The 21,184-nt window shown below is 41.0% G+C and overlaps 3 protein-coding genes across 6 annotated transcripts in view; 2 read left to right on the top strand and 1 right to left on the bottom strand.

Annotated features, from left to right (window-relative positions):
* The window catches only part of MDN1 (midasin AAA ATPase 1), a gene marked incomplete at its 5' end in the record, with an annotated part of 93,416 nt that extends 83,928 nt beyond the window's left edge, over positions 1-9,488 (top strand). Inside the window, 9 exons of the mRNA XM_084202056.1 lie at positions 1,197-1,354; positions 2,856-2,945; positions 3,320-3,435; positions 4,059-4,233; positions 4,851-4,924; positions 5,018-5,132; positions 5,765-5,828; positions 7,051-7,193; positions 8,536-9,488. Of these exons, the coding sequence (XP_084058182.1) occupies positions 1,197-1,354; positions 2,856-2,945; positions 3,320-3,435; positions 4,059-4,233; positions 4,851-4,924; positions 5,018-5,132; positions 5,765-5,828; positions 7,051-7,193; positions 8,536-8,724 (1,124 nt within the window). The 3' untranslated portion in view covers positions 8,725-9,488. The remainder of the gene's footprint in view (positions 1-1,196; positions 1,355-2,855; positions 2,946-3,319; positions 3,436-4,058; positions 4,234-4,850; positions 4,925-5,017; positions 5,133-5,764; positions 5,829-7,050; positions 7,194-8,535) is intronic.
* Positions 9,489-9,634: 146 nt separating this feature from the next.
* LYRM2 (LYR motif containing 2) lies at positions 9,635-11,576 on the top strand. Its single transcript, XM_084202981.1, has 3 exons — positions 9,635-9,701; positions 9,853-9,993; positions 10,915-11,576. Exons 1-3 carry the CDS (start codon positions 9,657-9,659, stop codon positions 10,993-10,995), a joined length of 267 nt encoding a protein of 88 aa, XP_084059107.1. The 5' UTR covers positions 9,635-9,656; the 3' UTR covers positions 10,996-11,576.
* A 1,311-nt stretch (positions 11,577-12,887) lies between these two features.
* ANKRD6 (ankyrin repeat domain 6) overlaps positions 12,888-21,184 on the bottom strand; it is an 86,486-nt gene continuing 78,189 nt past the window's right edge. For 3 of the 4 annotated variants that reach the window (XM_084201980.1, XM_084201979.1, XM_084201978.1), the window contains 4 exons: positions 19,151-19,303; positions 18,475-18,588; positions 16,417-16,759; positions 12,888-15,399 (listed from right to left, as the gene is read on the bottom strand). In XM_084201980.1, coding sequence (XP_084058106.1) covers positions 14,840-15,399; positions 16,417-16,759; positions 18,475-18,588; positions 19,151-19,303 — 1,170 coding nt within the window. In that variant the 3' untranslated portion in view covers positions 12,888-14,839. The remainder of the gene's footprint in view (positions 15,400-16,416; positions 16,760-18,474; positions 18,589-19,150; positions 19,304-21,184) is intronic. The other variant, XM_084201981.1, reaches the window with a different exon arrangement.

Raw genomic sequence — 21,184 nt, 5'->3', positions numbered from 1 at the left:
TAAAAAGCAAACACTTCCCTGCTGTTTAACACAGTGCCAATTCACTTAATTAATTGGCATTTAACAATGCATTCCAGTGTCACCACCATCAGTACCATGTAACTCAACTGTTTTATGTATAACTTCTGGCAAAAAAAACCCCAAAAACACAAACCAGAAAGAAGTTGAGGAGCTGGTCTGAACATCATCTGGTGAGGTAGCACCCAACTCTCATTGCCTTCTTTCTTAAGTGGGAACAAAGCTGAGCAGCTAACAGAAGTAGTTGGTAGACAAGACAGGTCTGACTTGTCAGCCACACTACGTCCCCCACTTCCAAAAAAAAAAGCTAGGTAGAAGTATCTCTTGCCAATTGCAATAGAAATTGTAATTTTGATGAATCTAAGTAAATGACATCATGGCTTAAAATTTTGAACCGTTTTCTTCTTGAACAACACAAAGCATGGCTGGAGAGGGGAGACAAGTTTTACAAGCTTACATTCTTGCCTCCCACTCCCTTGAACTTTAATCACTTAGATCTCTTGCTAGACTCTATTTATGGTACAGGTGTGCATGTAATCAGTCTACTTGTTTTTCCACATGATTCTCTAACTGTATGTTCTGAAAAACTAGTCTTTGAAACATGCCCTACAATGCCATTTTTTTTCTCCTTTAGAATAATTCTGAAGAAATGAGTTGTTAAATAGCATAGTGCAGTAGAAACAGTAATAAAACAAACTCTCTAGTCCATTCCTTTATTTGTAAATTGAATTTTGATTTATAGAAAGCTGTTCTGTTAAAAAATCAGACAGTAAAAGATAAGCAAAGATTGCCATTTTTAATGATGATTTTCTGACTTCTCATATGACTTTACACCTCCTATCATTCTGTCAGAGAGGCTGTGAGAGTCAGTAAATGTACTTCACCAGTGGAACTGTCAGCTGTTAAATATCTGTTAACTATTACTTTGTTTGGCAAGAAGTTTACAAGACAGAAAAACAATTTGCATTAGGAAATGCATGGTTTTCTGTTCCAGTGAGCTGCAAGATGTATTCTTCCCATTCCTAGAAATAAATGTCTTAAAATTTGGCACTACTTCTAAAAGAAAATGTCAGCTGCAGTACAAAGCATATGAGATGCTCTGTGAAAAGTCACAATACAATATTACTTCTTGTATTATGTGTGACCCATGAAGTCAGTAATTACTTTTGTGGTTGTAGGACCAGGTGATGTGGAGCCAGAGGTCCAGACTTTTGACTCAGAGGATGTCAATGACTCTGCACCAGAAAAACTACTAAAGGTGGCTGAAGAGAAGCCAGAGAGAAGCAAGGACTCAACCATACACACAGCCCACCAGTTTCTGATGGACATTCCCCAGGTAGGATACCCGGTGTGTCTTCTTTCAGCTACAGCAGGAGAAAGAGATGGTTTTACTTGACCTGTGTTAATGAAACTCTGCGAATGCAAAAGACTAGAATTACTTTTTTTTCAGCCAATTCAGTCATTATACATTAATACAGTACTTCTTTATAACAGCTGATTGTGGTATCGTAGAACCTTTTTGAGCTTTTTTTTAATGTCTCAATTCAAAAAAAATACCATGGCCTAGAAGATCCTAGAGCTCCCTGTAACACGGTTTTCCAGTGCAAACTTCTGTGAAAAAGCACATTTTAGTAAATGATCTTTGACATAGCAGCAGTTGGTGGTGGATAATCAGTTGATAAAATAAATATTTTCAGTGTGTAGGTTTTTTTAGAAGGATTGACCTTTCATTCTTACAGTATGGTGTCTTAAGTATACACTTGGAGGATGCTATTTTACTCTTTCTGTGCATAACACAGAAAGGATTGTGTGCCAGCTGCAATGGGTATTTCTATTTTAATGCCAAGTATTGCAGCTTTTTGGAAAAAGGCTGCTGAGTGCAAGTGTTCTCATGTTGTCAGAATAATTGTGGTTTTGAGCTTTGTAGGTTTTTTCCAACTGGCACGCAAAGTGTGGAACAGGAGAGGGAGCTCTTGCAGAACCATTTAAAGGGGAAGGGAAAGAGGCAGCTGGGGAAAAAGTGCAGCTTCTCACCTTTCAGCAGAAGGAAGAAGAGAGAAATCCCCTCTGTGTCTGTTCTTTCTCCCTTCCTTAAATGTGCAGCAGGTGACCAGTGGGACAGTTGCTGCTTCTTGAGGAATGAGAAGTTACTGGGACTATTGAGTTTGGAGTCATGGGCTTATTTTCCTTAGTCTGTAAGCCTGCAGGTTATACAGACAATGTATTGCTGTTTGGCCAGACTGGGGTTTTGTAAGTCAAGGACAGAGGCTGTCAGTGAAAGCACAGTGAGAGTAAAAGAAGTATCACAAAGCTTGGGTGTCCTTTAACAGAATGTCTTATCAAATAATATTTGGTGCCAGGTAAGGAGGATGATGTCATTCAATCTTCAAGTGGTTGGAATGAAGCTTGTATAAAAATATAATTAAGTGAAGTATACTGTGTTTTCAAAGATAGTAGTTAGGTGTAGTGTTCAATAGTTTGGTCTCCATTATACAGTCAATAGATCTGGTGTTTTTCAAGATAATTTCACTGATTTATCTTGAAATTCTATATTTTATTGTATTCAGTGTCATTATCATTGATGTTCCTAGCTTTGTTTCTATATTGATTAAATCACATATGGAGATGTTTGTGGGGACGTATTTATTCTTCATGTACATAGAAGCTATTAAAAAACCATGGAGATTTAGAATCTTTATTTAGGTGTTCAGGTATTTTTTTGTTTATAAGGATGAGAACAATGCATTTTACTTTCTTTATAGTTTGCTATACTTTGGGAATCACCAGATTTGTAAACTTATTTTTCTGTCTAATAAAACTCATAACTCCACTTCTAGCACATCATTAGAGATCCTGAAGAGCTAAGAAAAGAACTTGAAAGGCAGCTGGAAGCTTGGCAGACACAACAGCCTGGAACTCCAGAGGAGGTTCGTGACCTCATTTAAATATAAAACTGTCATAAGAATCCTTCATGCATTATTTCATCTTCTTTTACTGCTAAAACCTTGAGGGATCCAAGCAGGCTGGAATTGAAATACTCAGAATCGCATGATATAGATACTATTTTTGTTGTTACATTTACCTTACTTAGAAAAACATACTACATTATTCTTGAAGCAGGATGCTGTTTCAGATCTTGTTTTGAATGTGAATGCAGATTGTCATGTGAGGCACCTTCAGTTTTAGCTGGTTACTGCCTTCCCCTTGGTGCACCGTGGTTTGGTTCCTTTCTTCAGACAGTGCTCCCCATCTTCTTTTGTTCTTTCATAATTCACTTTAATTTCTTTGTGTGATGTTGTAGGAGAAGGAAGCAGCACAGCTGTGGCAGAAGTATTTAGTACTGACAGCTCCTCTATCACAGCAGCTTTGTGAACAGCTGCGACTCATCCTGGAACCCACTCAGGCTGCCAAGTTGAAGTAAGTTGGGTCTTTTTGAGGCTTCTGGTTTCTTTAAACTCATGGGTTTGGGGCGCTTTAACCTTTGTGAAACTGCAGCTTTATGTTGTTCTTGCATTACAGTAATTATTCCTGTTTGCAAATGCCTTCAATTTCCTTGTACAGGAACATTAGGTTATTTTATGAAATGCAGACATGATATAGTAGTTGGCACCCATCCTGAGGATATTGCCTTCTACTTTTTTTTTTCTCCTGTGCAACAGGTGATTAATGAACTTCACCATTGGAAGTTAAATGAAAGATTACGTTAAATGTCAAAATTTTTTACGTTGTTTATAACATGAAATGATTTTTTTAAAAGAAATACAGACTTGTTTCAGACTGGTGGAATGTAAATTCAAGGTCTGCCTTCCATTTTAGGTACCTAGATATAACCTTATTTTAAAACCACTGAATATCCATCTTATATTAAAAATGCGGGGGATATTTTATTTATAATGAAATATCAGTATTGAAGCTACTAATATTGGATTTGTTGTATTTTAAAAAAATTATCTGGTGTATATACTGCATAGACCATGGATTTCCAGAATGAGATATCTGCTGATAACCCCTGTCACTATGTCTTTTTTCTCAACTTTCAGAGGAGACTACAGAACTGGGAAGAGACTGAACATGCGCAAAGTGATCCCGTACATTGCCAGTCAGTTCCGAAAGGACAAGATCTGGCTGCGAAGGACCAAGCCCAGCAAACGACAGTACCAGATTTGCCTGGCTATTGATGATTCCTCTAGTATGATTGACAATCACTCTAAACAGGTAAAATAAAACCTTGGGAGGAGTATGGAGAAACCATCTATCATTGATGTGTAGTTGCTGACTTGTTTCATACAGGGCTGGTGGCTGCTGGAAAGTCTGATAATTCCAAAGCACCTCTTTTTCCAGCCCATACGCTTGAACTCTTGTCACTTCATGCCTGAGAGAATTATTAACAAAAGATCAGTGAAAACCAGCTGAAAGGATGAGCTGTTAAGTTTGTTAGAGGTGTACATATCCACTATAAATCTACATTTTGTGGCCTACAAAAGGCTTGAATCTTCCTTATCTGGCAGCTCATTAGAGCACTAAATATCCATTCATCATAGCCCACTTGTAGGGTTTTTATTAATTAAAATGGTGTGTTTCCTTCTGAACAGTTACTTATTTATTTCATTAGCCTACCTAAGCGGTGTCTCTAAATCAATCAGCTGAAGCCCTCAAGCAAAACTGGTGTATCTTTATTGCACTGACTGTCTTACATATGATAGGCAAAAGGATAGGCACTCTTCAATTATCTTTCTAGATGATGAAAAATAATTTCAGTAACATTCTTCATATTTAATACTGGGCTTTGAGTAAAACATTGCTATTTTTGATGCAACTTTTTTCTTTAATAGCTTGCATATGAATCCCTGGCAGTTATTGGAAATGCTCTGACTCTTCTAGAAGTGGGACAAATTGCTGTGTGTAGGTGAGTTTATTTGAAATCTTGACTTTTCTTCACTACTTCAGAGCAGAATGTAAATACCAGTTTCATGCTGTAATTTTCTCCTCTTTTCTGAAGCTTTGGAGAGACTGTTCAGCTGCTGCACCCGTTCCACGAGCAGTTCAGTGACCAGTCAGGGACACGGATATTGCGTCTTTGCAAGTTTCAGCAAAAGAAAACAAAAATAGCCCAGGTACACAAGAATGCCTCTAGGGCAATAGGTTTACCAATCTTTTCCAGACAAGATATCAGCAGCTTCATGGTTTCATGATCACTTGGTAACTTTTAGTAGTGTTTTGTATTTGATACTCTGATAGCAGGTTAGATAACAAAGTTAAAAGGCCATAATTTTGTAACAGGAAGAGTTTTTCTCACATTTAGTTCTGCTGTATACCACTTTAAAGAATTCATCTTTCTCTGTATTGAGTCCAAAAAGGTTTTTTGGGTACTGTTGATGTTCTTATTTTTAATAGGCAGTATAAGACTAGATACTTCCTTTCAAGCTGAAGCCAAAGAAGTTCAACCTAGAAATAGGATGTATATTTTCAATAATGCTCTTAATCTCATTAGCAGTGTACCGTGTTAATGGCTTTGCTAGTATTGGAAAAAAAAATCTGTTTGAAGGCTCTCTGAAGATTCTTTAGTTCAAAAGTACTTAATAAATTTAAAACAGGAGTTAATACAGGAAAATGCTAAGAACTGTATCTGTGTTAGGTGGTCAGATTGTCTTAGCATTTAAAATAGAGAAAGGTGTTCTTTAGAAATGTTTTTAAGTTTATTATTTTGAAGATGAGAACTTGATTTTCTTATTTATTTCCTCTGCAGTTTCTCGAATCATCGGCAAATATGTTTGCTGCAGCACAGCAGTTGTCTCAAAATATTAATCCGGGTGAGTTTTTTTGTGTTACTGTGCTTGTTGCTATGGCAGTGGAATGCTCACTACAGTCCTGAAGTTGGATCCGCCAGGAAGATTCCTAGGACTGAAACATCACTTGCATTAGGCCTTTGGGTTTTGCTTTGTCAAAAGCAATGTTTGGTTGAGATTTAGTTCAAAACCCAGGTGACATGTTCTTCATATTTGTCAGTAAGTCACTAAAATTTTGTGTAAGGCTTTTTAAAAAGGCACGCATTACCTGTCTCCCTTTACTTCCTGATTGCAGACTGTGTTAAGGTGTAGAGAGTATCAGCTTGGAGCATTGTCCAGCTTCCTAAGGACCCTCTCTAGACACTTCCTACCTATCCTTCTTGAGAGCTTGAGTTCTCTAAGTATCCAGAAGCACACTGCTCTGAGAAGGGAATTTGCCTCCTACCTGCCTTTCACTGTCTTGCAGCTTCAGGTCATGAGCTGCTTTTCTTTCCAAGCAAAGCTGGAAGACTGCTTGCCTCATGTCTGCCCCACAGTTAGTCTAAAAGATTGCTCTGTGAGAGTTAAAAGCTTGTCCTGGTGGCACCAGTATTTTTTATAAGTTCTTGTTGTTGAAGTACTCCAAGAACTGGACAGTCTGGGATTTATAACCCACAGCTGCTTTGCCACAGGGTGGCCAGGGTGTCACAATATTCTGAGGGGAAGCAGCATCCAGTTCTGTGTACACCAGGGGGGGATGCAGCAGCAATCAGCTCCTTAGGATTAGGGAGCTGGCAAGAGAAAAGGATTCATCATCTCTTTCTGTAAAAAGACAAATCTGTGTCACATTTGGGGCCCATCTGCAGAAGTGTGTTCTGCATCCCCTTGTAACAATTAAGGGCTTGCATTCCTGACTTTAATTACTGCGATTTTATGTGTAATTAAATACATAACTTAAAATGTACCTCTAGAGGTGCATTCTAAGTTATGTGTATGTACCTGACTCTAGGGACAACTTGGGTCAAGTAACATGTGTTCAGAAATGGTTGGTGCTGAGGAACCCAGCATGGGTGCGATGTCTGATGTTTCAGGAGGTTTATTTCAGACTAATGGGACTGACTTGACAGAATTCTATTTGAAGAGCTAATTTCCTTAGGAATACTCCTTTTTCCACTATACCCACAGGCCAAACAGCAAAATAGGGGTTTTTGCCTTTTAAATGGTTTACTCTGAACTTACTGGAATTTTAAATGTTCTTTGTGCTCAGAAACAGCGCAGCTGCTTTTGATTGTATCTGATGGAAGAGGCCTTTTCTTGGAAGGCAAGGAACGAGTGACAGCAGCAGTTCAAGCAGCTCGGAGTGCCAATATCTTTGTTATTTTTGTAGTGTTGGACAACCCTAATTCCCGGGTAAGTGAACAAGGGAAAAGTATTTAACTGCAGTGAATGAGAAACTGATACACATCCTTTTCTTGTCTTTTATAATGCCATACAGCTACCTTATCTTTTGTGGAGGTCAGAGATACTGAACCCAAGTGCAGTTTTCCACGTCTGTCAGATCTACCATTTCTTCCTGCTGTGCTTTTTATCTTTTGTATTAAAAAAAAAACCCTCGGCTTCCATGCCACAGAAAGGCTGAGAGCTCCCGTCTTCAAACTGAATGCTTGTAGCTCTTGGCCACCAGGGAAGCAGCTGGCAGATTGACAGATTTGGAGTTTGAGAGATGCTTTGTTCCATCTCAGCTCTGATTCAGCTTGATAATTTCTGACAGTAGTCCCCAATTGACATGACAGCTGGAGCCAGTATGAGATTAAACATTAGACAGAAGGGAGTGTGTGAGAGTTATTTAGGGCCTCGGTTGGGAAAGCCGAGTCCTGCGTCTGGTAATGGGGGAAGAAAACTTTAGATATCCTTGGATGGGAAGCTGAAATATATGGGAGTGTTTCAGGAAGGCTCTGTAATGCAGCACATAAGCCTGATAGAGAATTACGAGGTAAAGACTCTAATTTTGTGGTTCGTGTTTTCTTCCTGCATCTTTATTTTTGCATACAAAACTCATTTGCTATATTTGGTGTTGAAAAATTAACAGTTCTCCTGCTGACTAACAGCTGAAAGGTTCTGATGAAACCTGGCTGTAGTATCAAGTGAAAATTCTGGGTGTTTTTCGTAAGCTTTTTCTTCTGGGGGAAAAAAGGTGTTTTCTGTAACCTTTATTAATTTCTGAGCTGCTACACTCAGCAACTAAGAAATTACAAGAAGCACAGCTGGAGTTTAATCTGATTTTTGTCTTTGTAGTATTTGTTGAAATACTGCGAAGTTGCTAAAGAATCTTCTGTCAGAGCACTGCACAAATATGAGTTGAACTCAGCACAAAAAGAGCTTACTCTGTTGGGATGGCATCAAATTAATAAAACTAAAGTGCCAACAGTAAACTCACATCATAAAATGCTAAGAAAAGACAGAATTTATTTACAGAATTTGGTATTGCAGAAGCTTAAGCTTAGTCTCTTCTAGCCTGTAATTCATGCATAAGTACAATGTTATCTAAAAGAGCAAAAGCATTTAACTTATTTATGTTCAGCTTCTGCTCTGATTTACCACTGAACACTTAGGGCTTTTAATCTTAAAAGTTTTTTATTAACTTTTAATCTAAGGGGGGAGAATTATAAGTACTTAGAAAATAGGGCAAATTCTATCAGTGATCATAGAATATCTGTGTCATTTAGTAGTAACATCAGCACTTTTTTTACAGGATTCTATTTTGGACATTAAAGTACCTATATTCAAAGGACCTGGAGAATTGCCTGAAATCAGGTCTTACATGGAAGAATTCCCATTTCCGTTCTACATGATCCTTAGAGATGTGAACGCGCTCCCAGAAACTCTGAGCGATGCCCTCAGACAGTGGTTTGAGCTGGTGACTGCCTCCGACACTCTTTAGACTTTGTAGACAAGGTCAGGACCCGACTGCTGCTGCTGAACTGCTGAAATACAAAAAAACTGCATTTCATGGGAGGGGTCATAAAGCTCTTCCCAACTGGGATTATCCTGCCGGAGCTGCCCTGGGGCAGAGACTGTGTAAGAACAGAATGGTTGGGGTGCATCCTCCCAGGGTGTCAGAGGACAACTATGCAATGGTGAGACTGTTTCCTGCTATTCCCACAAGAAATGTAAAACTTGTCTCAAATTCTCTTGTAATAACTTATTACCTTAAAAAAAAAGCATTTATAATATTAAGAGGTAATATTCTTCCTGCTGCTCCCTCCCTGCCATAAGTAAAGCCAGTCTTGTTCCTAGGAAGGCATTTCTGCATTAGAAGTTGAGGTGTCTCACAAATAAAGCTCTTTTCAGAATCGCCCATGTGGAGGTGCCTCTGGGAAGGAAAGAGTGGGAGAGCAAGGGAGGCAGATGGTTTTAATCAACCAAAAAAAAAAAAAAAAGTACTTGAATACTTGAAACTCTTCTGCGGTTTTAACACATCATTTTTAATTATTGCCGATTTTTGCCTGACGATAGCAGCAGGGAGTTTTCTTAATCACGCCATATGCTGATCCCTGCCTTACCACTTTACACTGTGAAGTTTGCCCCTGTCCGAGGCAGGCGTTGGGGATGTTTCATAAATCCGGTGTCTTGGAGCACGGACGTGATTTTTCATTGCAAAGGCTATGCATCTTGTATCGTCTGTACTAATAAAGAGAGGTTCCGCTCTTTGTAATTACGACGTCTGCGCCTTGAATTGATCAAAGCTGAGAGAGCCGGCCCGGCCGTGCCGCGGCCGTGAGCGCTGCGGTGACGCAGGAAATGGCGGCCTCGGCCCCGCCCGCGCGGGGCGGGCCAGGCGGCCCCGTGGCGGGGCAGGGGCGGAGCCGCGTCATGGCCGCCGGGCGGCTCCCGCCGGCCGCGCTCACCCTCAAGCAGGTACGGGGCACGGGGGCTCGGGCATGCTGCGTCCTGTAGAGACGATGGGGAGCTCGGTGGTTGTGTAAATACCCCTCGAAGCAAAGCGCCGAGGGCGCAGCTCGCAGCAGTGTCCTGGGGCGGCGGGCAGACTTCCCTCTCTCCTTGCTAGTTCCTGAGGCGACAGCAGGTCCTTCAGTTGTACCGCAAGATCCTGCGGGCTATCCGGGAGGTCCCTGCTGAGCAGGATCGCCGCTACTTAAAGGACTGGGCCAGGGAGGAATTCAAGAGAAATAAGGATGCTACGGAAGAGGTGAGGATTGGGAACCCGCAAGTCTGATCGCCCGGCCTCGGGCACGGTCGCTGCACTGTCCTGTCCTGTCTTGGGGGTTTGGTTTGTAGGTGTCGCTTCCGGACTGGTGAAAAGACCCCTGTTACTATTCCCTCATTTATGCAAAGACATAATCCAGCATCTCTAAATATTATCCCTCCCTCTTAACGGTAGTAATCTTTCTAAAATTTCCAGAGAATAATCTGGAATTAAAAACCTGAACAACAAATACTGTACTTACTCAAATCATAGATCAAGAAAACTGTGTATGTATATGGTAACTAATGCAAACTTAGTAACAGTTAAGTTTTTTATGGATTTTTCTTTTTTAGCTTTAATTTTACTTCTATTCAAGCAGAATACAATCAGATGGGATGGTTAAGGATGTGAAGCAAGTGTAAAATGCAGAAACCTTCACATTTCTTGTACAAATCCTGTCCTCTGCTTCCTAGTTCATTCCCTGTTCTAGCCCAAGGAAATGGTGGCTGAATTATGCAGACAAAGCCTTAGAACCCTTAGATAAAGTTAAGAGAAACCCACACCTGCTGTGTACAACCCATCTCCATGATGCTCGTGTGCCGGTCTCACTGCTGGCTTGCAAAGGCAGTACACACACAGACATAAAGAAAACATTATTAGGGGGTTGAATCCTCTTAAAAACTTGAGGTTTAAAGCAAAGCCACAAACAAGTGCATTGTTAAGGAACTGGAGAAAATGAATCGATTTATTTACCTGATTTTTACCCATCTCAGTGTTATGTCACACAAAGAAGTAAATGACAGTAGTGCCAGTAAGAGTTGTATGTTACTGAATGTATTTTAATGCATTAAAAGTCTGCATGCTTGTTTAAAACTCGTGCTGTGTACAGACGTACAGTTCACTAGATTCCATTCTGTTTTACAGGATGCAATCAGGATGATGATTACTCAAGGCAACATGCAACTTAAGGAACTTCAGAGAACACTTAAGCTGGCAAAATCCTGATCTTCATTTTGTTGACAGTTTATTTTTTATCTATTGCAAATAGGCACAGTGTTTTTTCCAGAATGTGTTAACAATGGCAGTCTTTGCTGGCAACCTGGTAATGTTTGAAGGAGGAATCTACCTACCACAGTGGGATTTTGTTTTTTCCCCTTCCTCAATCCATTTCTCAATTTTGCTACCCTCAGAAGTGGAAATTGCTTGGACACAAAGGACATTAAAGAACTGCATGGATGATGTAACATGTGCTCACAGCAGGAAAAGCAGAAAGCACCAAAAATTGCAGTTAAACAGCTGTGTTAATGCCAGTGCAATGGAAAATAAACATATACCAGATTATTTTGTCTGCTTTTTACTGTGGTAGCTGTGATATTCACAGTGACAGCTGTTCATGTACTGTGCCAAGGATTTTCACCAAAATTTGTGATTAAAAAAGAATTTGGGATATATTGGCCCAGAACAAACAAATATTTAAAAAATGTTTTGTGTGTAGATGTTGATTTTCAGTAGTAGCTGAATAAAACTTAAAAGGGGAGGTTGTTATTTATGAAAATGGGAGATTTTAGCCCCAGAGATGTTTATTACCAGATACCTTCAAACTAGTATTTAAAAGTCAATATATTTAAGTAAAATTACAGGTAGAAAATACTAACTGCAAAAGTTGTGGTTTGTTTATTCAAATGTTATACTACTTCACTTCTAATTGTTAGCTTGCAACTGTTCTCGCTTTTCTTGAGATGTGGTGTATCTCTTTTTTTTCCATATAATTCAAAAATGCCTAGACAAGCTGGGGCTTTTCTCCACATAGCTAGACAGGCAGCAGTAGATTGACGCCTGGCTGTTTTAATTTGTGATTCCAAGACATGCAGGCATTCTTCCATCTCCCACTCTGCTACTCTAGTTCCCTTGGGGAGCACCCCTGCTTTTCAACGTGGTTTTCTGCAGAGCTGCTGAGCTGCACAAACTGGCAGCAAATCTGGCAAATAGGCATCACCACTAGCAGCAGGGAAGGGACAGGACAGAATTCCAGGCTACAGGAGGAATGACCCCCGTTGAGAACAGGAGCTATGGTTCAGATCTGTACGGACTGAAGCCTCTGAGCTTCAGTCAGTCAGTCAGTGAAAAGTACATATCTAAAAATGCTTCATTAAAAATTTACATTTTATTAACGCTTTCTGGTAGAACAGACTGACAGAACATTTTTGTGTTGGGGATTTATTTTTCATTACAAGAGAAAGTGCTGCTTACAAAGGTATTTTGACTGAACAGCCATAACCAGTGTTGGCTGTTACCACAGTAGGCTTCCATTCCGCTTCAGCCAGTGCTTGGATTTCTGTTCCTTCATGGCTATACCCTGCTGCCTCACCATGGTGCTTTCCTTTTGGAGCCCAGAGCCTGCATTACCCCTTGGACTCCCAGTTTGTAAGTTTCCAGGTTGTGGGCATGTAATCCAGAGCTAGGATTGACAGACGGGGCCCTGGACAGATGCTGACCTCTTGAGTGCTGCTGCCCTTCATCTCCACTGCTCTGTGGGCTTGCCAAGTATAAAATTGCCAGCCAGAAGCCTTAAAGAGTCCAAGTACAGCCTGCGAGGGTAAGTAAATTTACCTGAAGAGACAGGTGGGTAGATCACACCTGTTTTACAAAGTCCTTCACAGTTTTGAAGAAGGGAGGGGTATAGAAAGGAATTAGCAGAAAATGCTTCTCTTTCTTTTACCATACACTCATTGGCTTCAGAGAACCTCTAAAATCAGTAACCTGCAGCCTGGTTACTGCCTTAGATTACTTGGTAATTACTCAGATTTACTTAAATTACTTGGACTTAGGAGTGTGGTCCAGTGTGGACTGTACTAAAGCCTTGGGCAAGCTCAGGAGTGTGCATGATCTGTGTACAGCTCAGCCCTGCACCTGTAACTTCTGAAAGGGGCACCTGCACCAGACAACAGACAGCACTCAGTCCCTGCAGCCTCCCTCTGCACAGATGGCACATTCCACTTTTGTGTTTGTTCCACAAACAAAAAGCTTGGAAGCTGAAGTCCAATCTTTTGTTCCCCCTTCAGAATCAAGTGAGGACTGTGTCAGTTTTCTGTGGCTAGAAAATGTTACACCACACATTTCTCAGCAACACTTTAATTGCTTGGCAAGACATTAACTTCATCCAGGTGATACAAAACTTCATTAGCATGCTTCTGCATTCCTACTGTAGCTTAAACAAAACTGTAAACAAAGTGTCTATGTTAGACTACAGAAGTCAGAGCAAAAAAACTAGTATTTCCATAGCTGCAGATACACTTTTCTTGTTGTGATAGTGCATTAATAGGAACTTTAAAAATATTGTTATATAATATGATTTTTTTGCTTTATACATCTGCTAAGAAGACAAAAGCTTAATTACTAATTAGTGAATGGCATTCTTCAGCACTGTAAAGCTGTAAAGTATTTTGTATTGATTTTTAGAGCTCCTTAGTACAGAAAAAAAGTATTTTTCTCCTTGGCATAACAGTACCATCCTGTGCTGGAACTGATTTTAAACAGTTGTTCTGTCATGATCTAGCAGAATCTGATGGAGCCTTCTTAAAGGTGTAAGGAGGAAACCCTAAAGGGATGCAGATGCAATAGTTACAGTGCCTTGAAATTATCTGGAGTCTGTCAGCATGGACAACATTGGTCAATGAAAGTTCTGATTTTATAACAAAACACAATGATAAAACACAATTTAAAATGTTGAATGCTGTTTTGTGGGACTGTTTGTCCTAAAACATGTAGACTGATCAGGGCCTGGTCTCCTTTTTAGAGACAGAAGGGAAAAAACCAGGAGGAATCATTCAGAGGAAAAAAGGCAGACAGTCTGGGCAAGGTGCCTGGGAAAAAAAATCCTGACTGCAGAAAAATATAATTTGAATACAGGAAGCCAAGCATTCACTTCCTTAGATAAAGGACTTTTTCAAGCTTCTTCAATAGCAGACAATTTAGCCATTTCCTGCTTAAAGGAAAAAAGATTTATATAAGCATTCAACCTAAAAAAACAGACCACGGTTACAGTAAAGTACTTGTCATCCATGCCCTAAACAAGAGTTCTCAGTCAGATTACTGGAGTAGAGCCCTAACAATAGTGTAATCACAAGGAGCTCTGCAAGCAGGACACCACTAAAAAAAAGACAAATCAGATTTAGCACTTTTTTTAATAATGGAAAACCAAGAGAAAAGCAAAGTGAAGCTTCTGCTGAAGCATCTGTACCTAATGGGATAATTTGCCTTAGCATCTTCCTCCATGGTTGCCTGCCCTCTCCCACCTGGAAGTCTTTATCTGTCAGCTCCCTGGGCTTGTACCTGGAGTGGATTCTTTAGCTTCTCTCTACTGACTAGAGAGAGGCCCTGGAGTATCTAAAATAGGATCAATAGCCCTTCATCACTAAGTAATTCTGTCAAAAACTTTCAAACATCCTGGATTTATTTCAGTACTGGTAACACAACATGTTTACATGTAGCATACAGAAGAACCCTCTAGTCTGTGTCCTGTGTGGAAGTAAGGGAATTCCCTTTTCAGAAAGCAGTTTTGGTTACTAATGCAGTTTGGTTTCAAGCAGCATCTGGAAATTGAGAGTGCAATATTGACAGACTCTTGGAAATAACAAAGAAAGGATCTAATCTGCAGCATCTCTTCGTTATCAATACAGATTGCATATGAACTCTCCTCAGTTATGGAGTTTCCAAAGTTATTTCTACTCCTGAAATAGAGTGTTGTGTGTGGATGTAACAGGCACTACAAATATCTATCAATATTCCAAATTCCCATACAGCAGGTTCCAAAATGAGTCCTGTTGTTTGATTAGCTGCCTGGTAGGTGCTAGCTCTCTTTCTGCACCTTAGTCCTTAATTTGCTCAGCTCCTCTTCTAAGCATTTGATGTGCTCCTTGAGCGCAGCTTTGTCCTGCTGCGCTCTCTGGTTCGCTTGGCACCGGGCTTCTTCTATCTTCCGCTCGTACCACTTCTCCATCTGCGTGGAAACGGCCTCAAAGAAGTACTGGGTTATCTCCAGGGCCTGGGAGGTGTCTCTGAGCGGAGGGGCAGGCGGGGCTGAGGACTGCTGCTCCTGGCCCTGCTGTGCCCCAGCGTGGTGCAGAGCTTTGTGCCTCGACTGCCCGCTTTTGCTGGACTTTTTCGTCTGAGTTCCTTTGTCAAGGAAGTAGCCGCTCTGTGGTTCAGTCTTTGCAGGTTCAGTCACTGGCTGCAAAGCAGCTTGAACTTTAATGTGTCTTAATTTGGAGCCCGAAAGCTCGGAGGAGGGCAGCTCCTGCTGGAACCTGTGGAACGTGCTGGCACTCACAGCTTTGTCCTTTGGCCTGACATCTTGAGCAGGAGCAGAAGAAGAAACTGGTCCACCAGCCACTACCTGTTGCTCTGTACCTATAGAACAAATTATAGACAATATATTAAGAAAAGCTCTGGGCGTTTATTTTAGCACTCAGAAGACCGCGTTGTTTGATGAATGATGGGGTTTTGTGTGTACCTTGTACAGGCTTATCACATCTTCAAGTCAGGTGATGTAATAGAAAGTCATTAAAGGAGAAAAGCTGGCCTAGGCAGAGAGGTGCTGCATTGCAGCTGTGGGGCTACAGATGGACAACAGGCAAAGGACATAAATATTAGCCAAAAATTCTTCACTGTGAAGCACTGGCACAGGTTACCCAGAGAAGTTGTGCAAGGCCAGGCTGGATGTGGCTCTGAGCAACATGGTACAGTGGAAAGTGTCTCTACCCATAGCAGGGGGATTGGAACAAGATGATCTTTAGGGTCCCTTCCAACCCAAACCATTCTGTGACTTCATCAGAAGGACATGTAACAACTATCAATCTAGATTTCCAAAGCAGGTTATGTCTGCTGATATTTATGAACTCCCTGCTTCTACAAAACTTCAAGTTCCAGTAATTTTGGAAAGGTCACACATTTCTACATTTTTGAACTGTTCCAGTACAGAATAGCTCACACTCAAGCACCACACAATCGCTTAGACACCTTTCTATCTGATCGGGCACCCATGCCTGTTCACTTTGCTTAGTGTTTAGGGGAAATATAGATTGCATCTTACAGAAGCCAGGGTTCAGATGCCATTCTACTTGGCTGGGGACACCTGGCCATTCTGCACATTTCTTTTTTTTCTTCAAAAGCTTCCAGGGCCAAGAGTTATTCAAAGCACCAAAGGACTTTTGCTTCAAAGACATAGTAGAAGCATCAGAACAGTCAGTGGAATTCCACCAAGACACCTCTTAAAATACTCCCAGTGGCTGTCTTGAAGTGTATTCAAATCCCAAGACATCAGGCATACAGAGGGGGGGAAGCACACCACCAGAATTATGTAGTATTAATAATACAAGTGCCCTCAGTTAATGAGCTCGCCCTTGAAGGGATATGACAGCTAAGTACCTGACGTGTTTGTACCCAATGCTCCATCTTGTTTAATGCAAAAGTGTTGCCCAAAGCTTTGTTCTGGCATCTGGACTCTGCTCCTTCCCCCATCTTCCAAGAGGCTGTTTGGAAGTGTGATATAGGAATGCTGGTGGGAGCCCTCTGACTGCAGCACAGGCTGGTTGGCTTTACAGTCCTTGGCACTGTTGGGGTTGTTGTCAGTATCCAGGGTCTCAGTGAGAGACTCACAAGTGGACAAAGTTGATTTTGGTCTTGATGACCTGGAATCTCCAGAAAGCTTGAGCTCCAGATTCTGAATCTTCAACAAGCACCAGGTCTTCAGCTCATCAACCAAGGAAATCTATCAGAAAGAGACTGTAAATTACATAATCCTATTATGACATCCTGTGGTTCCTGGGCTGCTGAGGACATGTGGCAGGGACAAAGAGAAGCAAGCTGGGTATCTGTGGGCTTAGACTCCCTGTTCAGATGTGCATGCTGCCACTGGGAATTTTTAAAGGACTGCAGATCAAAAAAGGTGGAGAACTATGCACTACCTTATGAAAGGCAGTCTCTTTAATCCAAGCTACCACCTCTTAGATATGGATATGCTACATCCAATTCAACTCTGAGTACTCTATCAGTCTTGTTTAATCATACAGTCAATAGTACTTTCTAAGTGCAAGGAACACCACATAGTCATTTTTTAAGAGTGAAATTAGACACTTCTGGGGGACAACTTTATATAATTACCAACCTCTGCTTCTCTCTTCATTCAGTCTTAAAGGTGAGTCCCCTACTAAATGATAAATCAGTAACAGCTTTCAAATTACACAGATGCTTAGTAAGTGTCAGCTGCAGATGTATTTAAATAATTGAAAACAGGAGTAGCTTTCTTCACCCTGTTGTTCATATGACATCATGAATTTAGGTCAGGCCCTCCTAGGCACAAGGATATTTAGTCAATGTGTTTAGTAAAGCCCAATTCTGTTTTTTTCACATGTTTGAATTAGACCCAACTGAGCAAGAACAGCTGACATCACTTAATTCAGTAGAGTGATGTATGACTCCAGCATCTTGTGTATTAAATGGAGATTACAAGGAGATGGAGCACAAGCCTAGATGTTCAGAAGCCAATACAAGACTTAGGTCTCTTATAAAATAAAAATTAAAGCTGCTTTAGTTTGGCAAGTACTTTTCTTTGGAGAAGAGTGTTTGGTGGACATTAGACCCAAGTATCTTGATCAGTATCCTATGGAAGGATTACCACAGCTGTCAGTCTTTTTATGTGGATTTGGAATGGTCTTACAAACACTCATTACATTTTCCTAGCACAAAGTGTATTTCTCAATTCTTAGAAGAATATCAATAATGAGAATTCATCTGTGTGAGTGGGGAAACACAAATTTCTCAGCAGGTTTTAAATGGTGAGTTTTTGCAGAAGCTGGAAGGGCAAGAGCTGGATCTCTGTGGGAGCAGTTGTTCTTGTACTGCTGGTTGAACAAGCATGCCAAAAAGGACTTTCCTATTGGCACTAATACACAGCTTGGAGATGATGCTGTGTTGCTAACATCAGAAGAAAGAACTTTAGCCTTTTAATACATGGGGGGGGGAAAAAGATCAGATAGAGAGGGGAGAGATTCCCAGGGCCCACAACCAAACAGATGAGAAGGAAAAGGAACAACACAGATCTTAGTCTTTTTTACTATTTGAATATGTTCCTGCATATGTCCTCTAATGAAGCAAAAACTGAAAGCACAACTGTGAAAAATTTAGTGCTGGAAATTTTTGCAAATCACTATGTTAGAAAAATAGTATTTTGTTCCCACACCAGAGATGCACCAAATTAAATTACAGCAGTGGGTCTGGATTTCACGTTCCTCATTTCTAATGCGAAAACATCATAAATTTGGTTTAGTGACTAAGATGGTGGGTAGGAATAATTTGGTCTTTGAAGCTAAACTACCTGTTTTAACAGATGTGACACATCTCTGATATTTTCTTCCTGCTGGAATGAAACTCCTGAGCTGACCTATCAGGGATTGACCGAGACGGAGTGGCTGTTTCAAGCCCTACCTGCCGCTTCTCCCCCTCACTCTTCTCCAGCTCCGTGTGCTGCTGCAGGCGGTGAAGGCACTCTGTCCTCTCTGCCGACAGCCGCTCGGCCATCAGCTTGTCCAGAACTCGGAGCTGTGGGGGAAAACACTCTTCAGCTGAGATCATCGTGTTAGAAACCAAACTCCTATCTGTGAACCCTGTAAATCAAACTACGGTCTGTCTTTCAGACTTCGTTTCTAGAAATGCTGCCAACTACACCTAGATGTAGCTTGCAAAGAGGCTCAATCACAAAATTACCAATGAATAACTATTAAATTAAAAATAAAGGGTAATTTAGAAGATCTTGAATCTCAATGCATACATAATTCAGCAAGAGGGATTTTGACAATTATGAACTGACTAGTCATAGGACTGCCTTTTTTCCCCTCTTAATGGCTCAAGCCCTTAAGATTTGTTGTCTAAAGAAGCACCAAAAGCCACTTAACACATTAAGTGTCTTTTTTTCTCAAGACCCTAGTTTGCAACATCAGTTCCCAGTGGAATGTCACAGTTCCCTGGACTTGAGTATTAGAGTTCAGGTTTGCTTTTACAACACAAGAAGCAAAAAATGAATCATTACAATGAAAATATTAATGAAGTTTAGGATATGTTTCTAAATCATATAGGCAAACAGAACTTCAGGTCATGTTCTTACTTGATGTTGAGTTTTGCTTTCCATCTGGCCCAGCTTAATATTCATTTTATCTTGTACTGTCCCAAGCTCAGCTTTTAGCTCTTCCACTGTTGCATCCAGCTGATTCTCCAGTTTATTTATCAGGGGCTCACAACGACATCCATTTATGGGTGCCTGAAAGGAGTGATGATGATACATTTACTTGCTACACCCCATCACCCTTTTAGCACACTTGGAACATTATCACAGCCTCCTTCAGTCAGTCTTGGGTTCTTCTATCCCATGTACTGTATCTCACCCTCCGGACAGCAGCTCAGGCTGTTAGCTGAAAAAGCACAGCCTACACAGGGATTGATCTGATGTGTATGGACACCCCCGAACACAGCAGTGTTGATTTCACTGGGGCTACATGCAGCACTGAGCTCAGACCCTGTGTGTGCTGGCTGAGGGAGTACCACCACACATACCCTGTGTCTCAATGCTGTAATTCTCAGTTGTAGAAAAAAAAAAAATCTGATTTTGTGGATGCATGTGCATTGTGTGCATTTGCTTTTAAACGTAATGACAGTCATGTGCTCTGTCCTTTTTCAGTACTGGGTGGCAAGCCCTCTCTGCTTCTGTTTGCCCTCACCCTCCTGGCATTCAGCTGCCCCTTGCCTGCTGGGCACTCCTCTGCCTGCCTTTGACTGACGTGACACCATCCCACGGCCCCTCTGCAAGGGCAGCTTCACTGATCACATTTAAGTCTCTCTGGGAGATGGTCACAAAAGGCTCCCTTAAGCAAGGACAGCCCTCATCAGCTTCTCTGCAGCCCAAAGGCAGAAAGTGACTCCTTCAGGGGCTGTGCCAGTAGCCCAAAGCAGCTGCTCTGAAATCTGTCTGCAGAGGAGCCTTCCTCTCTTCTTTAGCCCCACAGCAATGTTTCATAAATTGGGGGTTATTCCCTTGGCAGGGAAAGGTGGGTGGTTTGCTGAGTACTAAAGAAAGCTTCAGAAGTACATGCACTTCAGAAATTATGTTTGCTATTCATGGCCTCAGGGCATCAAAGAAGACAGACAAGCAAAAAAGAAAAGGAGAGAGGAGTATCATGTATTTCAGGAAATACTGTATGGGAGTCTAGCACTATTAAGCTAATCTTTGTGAACAGATGAGATTTGTATACAAGTCCTGTCTGCTTTCTGCACCTCTCTACTCCCCAAGTCCTTCTGCACTTCTCTGCTCTTTAATCCCTTTAATGTATTAAAGGTCCCCCAGCCTTCTTGATGTCTGCTATAGGAGAATTCCATACTGCCCCTGTCTTGAAATTTCTCAAGCATTACATGGAAAGGTTGGAAAGCAGTAAACAGCCAGTAAAACCTTAGAAGTCTGACTTCAATGGACTTCAGAATCTGCTGAAATTCTGAACTACAGGAAGGGACTTACAAGAGCTGATGTATGGATGTGAGAAGCTAAGGAAATTAAAGGATAGACCTTCCAGGAGTACAGGAGGGCAATATTAAGAAAACAACAATACAGAGGTTTACAGTGTCTACAGGATAATTTAATGACTGTTCTTATGCTTTCTTATAAATGTCTACTGGTAATTAATTGTGTAATAAAGTGATTAAAATATTATTCTCCAAACTGGAATTGCCAGTAGCTGTCTGGAGCTATGTGGCCTGGTAGCTCCAGGTTTATTTGTTTACCAGTTTCTATAGAAATCCTGCCCCCAGTAAACATAGAATACCTAAAGACAAGTTGCAAAACCCAGAAAGAACTGGAACAAAACCCATTGAGCTTACTCAGCCTCTTGGTTTAGGTAGTAATCTTTCAGTGCTCACACACTGCTTCTCCTTGGAAATTTTCTTTTCTCCCGTCAGAACTCAATGTTCCAAAGTATATAATGAAAGTTCTCATGTCATTTCCAATGACACTGTTCACCACTTATCTTTGCAGACCAAAACTACTTAGGTATGCCTTCTTTAACAGGGACACCACCAGCTTATTGTTTGCCAGACTTTAGGCCAAAATGCAGCTGAAGCCCAAGCAAGGAAAACCAATCCCAAGTCACGATTT

This window comes from Fringilla coelebs (genome assembly GCF_963513975.1).
Source record: "Fringilla coelebs genome assembly, chromosome: 3".
NCBI lineage: Eukaryota > Metazoa > Chordata > Aves > Passeriformes > Fringillidae > Fringilla > Fringilla coelebs.
Note: the sequence above shows the minus strand (reverse complement) of the source record. Positions and strands in the feature narration are given on the sequence as shown.